The 6,771-nt window shown below is 66.6% G+C and overlaps 1 protein-coding gene across 1 annotated transcript; it reads right to left on the bottom strand.

The window, feature by feature from the left end:
• Positions 1–470: 470 nt before the first annotated feature.
• LOC140904483 (uncharacterized) lies at positions 471–6,529 on the bottom strand. Its single transcript, XM_073326860.2, has 4 exons — positions 6,438–6,529; positions 4,085–4,317; positions 3,413–3,520; positions 471–2,259 (listed from the first exon to the last, which is right to left on the bottom strand). Exons 1-4 carry the CDS (start codon positions 6,527–6,529, stop codon positions 1,028–1,030), a joined length of 1,665 nt encoding a protein of 554 aa, XP_073182961.2. The 3' UTR covers positions 471–1,027.
• Positions 6,530–6,771: the final 242 nt, after the last annotated feature.

Raw genomic sequence — 6,771 nt, 5'->3', positions numbered from 1 at the left:
TGGACTTTGCCAAAGTCCAAATTTCTTGGTCAAGGAAGAGTCGAGGTCCCGACTCCAGAGACAAGAATACACAACAACAAGTCAATAGATTTCAGGGTCCACGAAAACTACGGGGTTGTATGTTCTGTTGTAGGAATCTGGCCCCGGCCCCAGTTCGATGGGATGCACGGGGCCCCGCTGTAATTGCTCCGGGGTATGGGACAGAGCTACGCAGCCCCCGCACCCCCCGGAGCGGGGTCAGGTCACTAGCCCAGGGACCTCCAGGGACAACCGGGTTTATAACTTCAGCCCGCCTGGGAAGTAGTCACGAAAAGTCAGTCCGGTTATTCTGAATCAGGGTATTACAGGCAGGTGCGCACAACCCAGACAGTTCAACCGAAAAGGACGATTGATACGGCCCTGGGGCTCTGTGTGTTAAGGGTTGAACTTAATAAATACGAAAACAGGGGAACGAAGTGACTTACACTGAGTTTGCCAGTAGGGAAATGAATTTAATCGGTGAACATAATGACGAGGGGCTGGGCTGGGCTGCCCACCACCCCCTTTGCGGGGCCTCAAAGAAAGAGACTTTGGGGGGAAAAACAAAACAACCAGATGGGTCTACTGGAGCGAGTTTCCCCACCCTGGCTGCCCCCCCCGTCTCCTGGGATCTCGACCCTGAGAAATGCCGACCCAGCCCGGGCCAGAGAGCGGGACCCAGAGGACACGGCCACCTCTCGCAGCTCCAGCCAAAGCCCAGACAACACCTGGGCTGAACAGGATCGGACGACTGGCTCCAGCCCGTCTCAGCTCCCTTCTCCTGTCCCGTCGCTGCCAGCTCTGACGCACCCAGGAGACGCTCAGAGAAAGGGAGTTTCCTCTCCCGGGCGGACGGGAACGGGACCAAGGATGCTGTGACAAGGAAAGCCTGGCTGGCTTCGTACTTCACACTGCGAAGGCTTTACCGGCTTGGCCTTTGTCTGCGGCGTGGTCAAGGTGCCCGGGCGCTGAACGGGCAGAGGACTCTGCACCCGACCCCGGCCCGCCTCTAACAGCGCGGAACGACGGTGGACAGCGTTAGCGCCTTTGGGCCGTTCACGCCGGGCCGGCAGGAGGGACGCGCTGATGGGGACGGCCGGGGGCTGCCGAGCCGGGGGAGCCCCCGACCGGCCGCGCCCGATGCCGGCGAGCCGGGCGGCCGGTCCAGCGCCCCGGGGGGCCGGCCGGGGGGTCGGTCCCCCGCGTGCAGCCGCTGGTGGGCCCGCAGGTTGGCACGCTGGCTGAAGCGCTTGGGGCAGCCGGGGCAGGGGTGGGGCCGCTCGCCCGTGTGGGTGCGCTGGTGGGTCAGCAGGTTGGCACGCTGGCTGAAGCGCTTGGGGCAGCGGGGGCAGGGGTAGGGGCGCTCGCCGGTGTGGGTGCGCTGGTGGGTCAGCAGGTTGGAGCTGCGGCTGAAGCGCTTGCCGCACTCCAGGCAGCGGAAGGGCCGCTCGCCCGCGTGGGCCCGCCGGTGCCGGTTGAGGGTGGAGCTCTGGGCGAAGGCCCGGCCGCACTCGGCGCAGGCGAAGGGCCGCTCGGCCGTGTGGACCCGCCGGTGGCTCACCAGGGTGGACTTGACGCCGAAGCCCTTCCCGCATTCGGGGCACCGGTGGGGCCGCTCGCCCGTGTGGACCCGCCGGTGCTGCGCCACGTCCGAGCGGGTGCGGAAGCCCTTGCCGCAGTCGGGGCAGGGGCAGGGGCGCTCGGCGGTGTGGGTGCGCTGGTGGGCCAGGCGGTGGGAGCTGCGCCGGAAGCGCTTGCCGCACTCGGGGCAGGGGTAGGGGGCCTCGGCCGTGTGGCTCCGCTGGTGGACGAGGAGCTCCGAGCTCTGCCGGAAGCGCTTGCCGCACTCGGGGCAGCGGAAGGGCTCTTCGCCCGTGTGGAGCCGGCGGTGGGTCGCCAGGTCCGAGTTCTGCCCGTAGCTCTTCCCACAGTCCGCGCACTGGTAGGGCCGCTCCCCGGTGTGCACCGTCCGGTGCCGGATGAAGTGCGAGCTCTGGGCGAAGCCTTTCCCGCACTCCGGGCAGGTGTAGAGTCGCCCTGGCCGGGCCGTGGCTTCGCTGAGGTCCGTCGTGTTGCCCCCGCGGGGAGCGGATTCAGCCCCACTCCCCTCCGCGGGGTTCCCCTCCTGCCCCTCGGAGGCTTTCCCCGGCTCCGGACTCCGGGAAACGTCCCCTCCAGATCCTCCTGGCAGCGTCTCCTTCACCACCCCCGCCTGGGTTGCCTCCTCCTCGTTCCCACGTGCTGGAAGAAAGAGAGAATCCAGACACCCGTCACTCCCTGCGCTGGACTCCTCAGGTAAGCGGAACAAACCCAAGGTGTAAAAAATCCCCTGGCTGCTGTGACTGCCCCTGGCGGGAGGAGAGGCCCCAAGCCGGGAACTCCCACACGAGTCAAGCTCTCATTTCTGGCCCTTCTTGTTGGGAGGCTGATTTTGTAGGGAGCCAGGTGAGGCCGCACCGCCTTCCTGAGTCTGCAGACAGGCAGCCTGGTGCTGCTCAGAGATCCCCCGGCAGCCAGAAATTGAGAGACACAGGCCATTTTCAGGGCCGTTTCCTGTGGGCTGCTGAGACACTGCCGAGAGTCAGGCGGATTTCTCTCTGGCAGCGCTGCAGGGGCTCCCAGTGCGGGGCCGGGGGGTAGACTGGATACACTAGGATCCGGGCTGAATGGACAGATAGTGCAGGGTCTGGGGACGAGACCGGACCCATCTCCTTGGCCGCAGCCAGCGGCCACCAGGTTCCCCACACCCCTGACTGGAGCATTGCTGGGAGTCCCAGGATCAGCTTCTCGCGCCGAAGTCTGCGCTTTCGAAATGAGCTTAGAAACGACCCTGCAAGTCCCAGGACGTGGGCGGGGCGGGCGTGGGAGCGATCCATGAAAGCGGCCGCGCTGCCGGGCACAGCCGGCCAGAGACGCTGGGTGACTAGTCAGAGTCAGCGCGACCCCCAGGGGAATCACCGGTGTGACGGGTGCCGAGGGGCAGTGCGGTCTGGTGGGTCAGACTCGCAGAGCTCATGGCCAGAAGGGACCCGGACAAAGATCCCTTTAGTAGCTGCTACTTTCCCCCCTCCCAGGTACTTAACCACCACAAACAAGTCACTCCTCCGCCTCGGGCTCTATTCATCGCAGGCTGCTACGTCCTCTCGCTGGGCTTCTCTTTGCCCTCACACCCCTCCTCTCGCTGCCTTGCACGCTGCCGGGTCCGCGGGCCAGGGACTGTCTCTCGCTAGCTGTATGTCCAGCTCCGAGCACAATGGGCTCCTGACCTCAGTCCGGGCGAGATGCTCATCACACAAATCTGGAAGGCCTGTAAATCCCCTGCTGTTACTGCCCAGATTTAAAGGCTCCAGGAAGCCAGGGGTGAATTTCCGAGCCGGTTTAAGCGATTCCTCACCTGTGCGGGCGTCTCTCGGGGTCTCCTCAGCACCCCGGGGGCCTGGGACCCGCAGCTCTGCCCCTCGCTCCATCCGGGAGAGCGCATCCGGCCCAGGGATGAGAAATCCTGCTCGGGGGACGGGGACAGGCGAGATCAGGGCGTGCGATGCGGCAGGAGAATATCTGCTACAGGGAACGTCCCGTGATTTAAACCCAGCGCCGGCCTGCTCCAGCCCGGGGGACCTGGCCTGATCTGGGGCACGGGGGGGGCAGGATACCGGGCGAGATGGGCCCCTGGGGCTGACCAGGGACGCAGGAAGGGGGCGGGAGGGGCCCGTGGGGCTGACCCGGGGGGCAGGGAGGGGGATACCACCCCAGGGGGGTACCATTGTCCCCACTACAGACACCCAGGGCGGTGGGGGGTCTCTGGGAGGGCGGGGGGGGGGGCTGTGGGATGTTCAGATCTTTGTCAGACGCACACACACGGCCAGGCGCTGCCTCCCTCCGGGGGAGAAACACCCCAAGGGACGCTAGTGGGGGCTGCTCCTGCCCCATGGCTGGATGGGGTCTGTGCCCCCCCCCCACTTCCTCCCGCCCCTTCCAGCCCCCCCACCTGCCCCACTCTCCCGGTATCCCGCCCGGCCCCGGCCCGCGGTCCCGCAGCGCCCCGCCCCACGCGGCCCCCCCGCACCTGCAGGCCCCGGCTCAGCAGCTCCCCCGGCGGAGCTCGGCGCTGCGCGGCCCAGGGGCGGCTCGAGCCCAGCGCGGCCCCCGGGCTCCCCCCGCCCGGGCCGGGCGCAGCAGCGGGGCCGGGCGCGGATGCAGCCGCGGCGCTGACCCAGGAAGCCCAACCCCCGGGCGGGGGGGCGGGGAGAGCGGCCCCCGGAATGGGGGGGGGGTGAGCGGCCCATGGACCCGCCCCCGCTGCCGGGAGGGGAGCGGCACAGGCAGGGCCCGTCTACACCGCACCGCACACCCGGGGCTGCGGCCCCTGCTAGTGCGCTCGGGGCAGATCTGGGACCGGGGGCTCAGGGCAGGCGGAGACGGGGCCCTTTGTGCAGGGTCCGCTCCCCGCCTGGCCCCCGGGTCTCCCTGTCGCCCGCTGCCCCTGGCTCAGGAGTGGGTGTCCCAGAGCCCAGCCACGGTCCCCGGGGAACCCGCCCCCCAGGGGAGAGAGAGACAGGGCTGGCATGGGGGGGCTGTGGGCCCTGCTTTGCAGGGGGTCCAGGAGGGGGAGCTGGTGTTTGGGGTGGCGGGGAACAATCTCTCACCCCACAGTCCTGGGCACCCCAAGATCCCTCGTTCTGCCATTGACTGACCCCTTCCTTCCCCGTAGGCAGCGTCTACACTAGGGCGCAGCCAGGGGAGTGTAGACGTGCCCCAACCACCGTCTCCTCCTCCCCCACCGGCCAGCCAAGCCGTGAGCGGGGACAGGGCGCCCGGCTGCCTGTCCCCCCATCACCACAATCCGCCAGAACCCCCTGGCCCCCACTCACCCCGAGCCCCCAGCTCTGTGGAGGGCTGAGAAGGGTGCTGAAGAGGTGCCAAGGGTGGCTGGGTGGGTGCTGGGCCAGCTGGTGGGTGGGTGCTAGGGTCCCTGGGTGGGGTACCTGGGCCGGGGGCAGAGAGTCTGTCTGTGCAGAACCCCGCTGGGCCGCAGGCAGCTGGGCAGCCCTGGGCATGCCCCGAGCAGGAGACCCCCAAGCCAGCGCAGTGGGGTACACTGAGCCAGGAAGGCCTGGGGGAGAAATCAGTAACTCAGCCATGGGGCGACACCTTCGGGGCTGTGAACTCACAGTGCCGTCAGGGCACCAGGGATCCCAGCCGGGTCTCTGCCCAGGCCATAGGGAGTCTCTGCCCCCATGGGAGCCCCATTTACACCCATCATCTCCAGAGAAAGGCTGTGAAGCCCCTGGAGACGCCCATGCTGGGGCGGGGGGTGCTGGGGCCGGGGGTGTCTGGTTCAGTGTCTGCTTTCCCCACCCAGTAGCTGTGGGGCGGGCGGGGAGACCAGCTGGACTGGGGGGCTGCTCTTCCCCCTCGGCCCTCAGCCATTGGGCCTGGCCCGGCTCCAGGCCCAGCCTGGGGGCTTCCCCACCACTTCCCTACACAGCTCAGGCTCTCAGCAATCGGGGGCACCCCTCTCCCTCCCTGGGGGGTGTCTGACACGCAGGGCAAACCCTTCCGACACTCATCAGCTATTTCCCGTCTCCCCACAGTGCAGCCAGTTCCCAGCTCCCAGCCTGCGTCTGGCTCTGAGGAGCAAACCCTGCAGAATCCCAGCTCCAAATCTCCCCGCTCCCACCCTCTGCCTCTTCCTGCCACCCCCTGGCGACGGCTCTCGTGGCTGCGGGGATCCGGGTCTCACCGTTCCCTCCATCGCTCAACTGTCGATACGAATCCTGGCCCCGACTCGGAGGACCTGTGTGTTTCATACACTTTTATTGCTCATTCTCGGAGTCCCACCTGTTGTCATAATTACACCGAGGCTGGAAGCTGTCTGGGGCAGGGACTGTGTGTTTTCTTTGTACAGCGCCTGGCGCAGTGGGCTCCGTGACTGGACCGCCTCGGTGCTACGGTGATACAGAAATAATCATCATTCGACCAGCCCTGAACTCGCACGGGCTGACTGAGAACAATGGGGCAGTAGGAGAAATTAGGCAAAGAAACCCGAGAGGAACGCGACAGTTGCCGAAATGAACCCCCCAGATCGCTCTGTGCTGGGTCCTGACACACCCCAGTGCAGGGAGGGGAGAGGCACCGTCCGCACCATCCAGAGTGAAATCCCAGAGCGGCTCCAAATCTGGGGAACGCACCGTCCCGTTGTCCTGTGATCCCCCGACCCGGCTTCCCACAGCGCCTCCTGCTGATTGGTCAGTCAGTCGTTTGACACACTCACTTCCCCTCTGCGAACGAGCCTCCCCCAGCTGGGGAAAGGCTCAGAAACTTCATCCCGACGGAGACGGGGACTGACGCCTCCATCGTGTTTCCTGCCGCGGCCCTGACTCCACCAAACGCTCTTTGCTCCCGGTCACTTTCGTTACCCGGTCGCCCGCTCCGTGATGCTCTTACAGCCATTGATCGGCTGGGCCTTGGGGAAAGTGCAGACCGGAGAGTTCTGCGAAATGTCGGCCATGTATTAATCGCCTTGGCGTTTACGGAACAGCAAGAACCAGAGAGCCGCCCGAGTCAGCCAAACAGTTGAGAGCCGCCCGCACCGACCGCCTGGAGGGGACTTCGTTCCAAGACCTGGGGTGGCCCTTCTCGGGTGCCACGCTGGGGAGCCACGTGCAGCTGGGACGGAGGTGGGGAAATGTCTCTTGTGTAAGAGCTGGGCCTGGCCCGGGCTCCCTTCTCCCTGTCTCCGTGGCTGGGGGC

The sequence above is a fragment of the Lepidochelys kempii genome, chromosome 14 (genome assembly GCF_965140285.1).
Source record: "Lepidochelys kempii isolate rLepKem1 chromosome 14, rLepKem1.hap1, whole genome shotgun sequence".
Taxonomy (NCBI): domain Eukaryota; kingdom Metazoa; phylum Chordata; order Testudines; family Cheloniidae; genus Lepidochelys; species Lepidochelys kempii.
The sequence above is the reverse complement of the archived record's forward strand: the minus strand, read 5'-3'. Positions and strand labels throughout refer to the sequence as shown.

Excerpts from the sequence above, each read along its gene's own strand:
- LOC140904483 (XM_073326860.2), bottom strand. The coding sequence starts at position 6,529 with ATGGCCGACATTTCGCAGAACTCTCCGGTCTGCACTTTCCCCAAGGCC. Across the intron at positions 4,318-6,437 it reads ATCACGGAGCGGGCGACCGG|CGGGGGCGGGTCCATGGGCC; the intron begins GTAACGAAAGTG and ends CCCTCCCGGCAG. Across the intron at positions 3,521-4,084 it reads TGCTGAGCCGGGGCCTGCAG|GATTTCTCATCCCTGGGCCG; the intron begins GTGCGGGGGGGC and ends TCCCCCGAGCAG.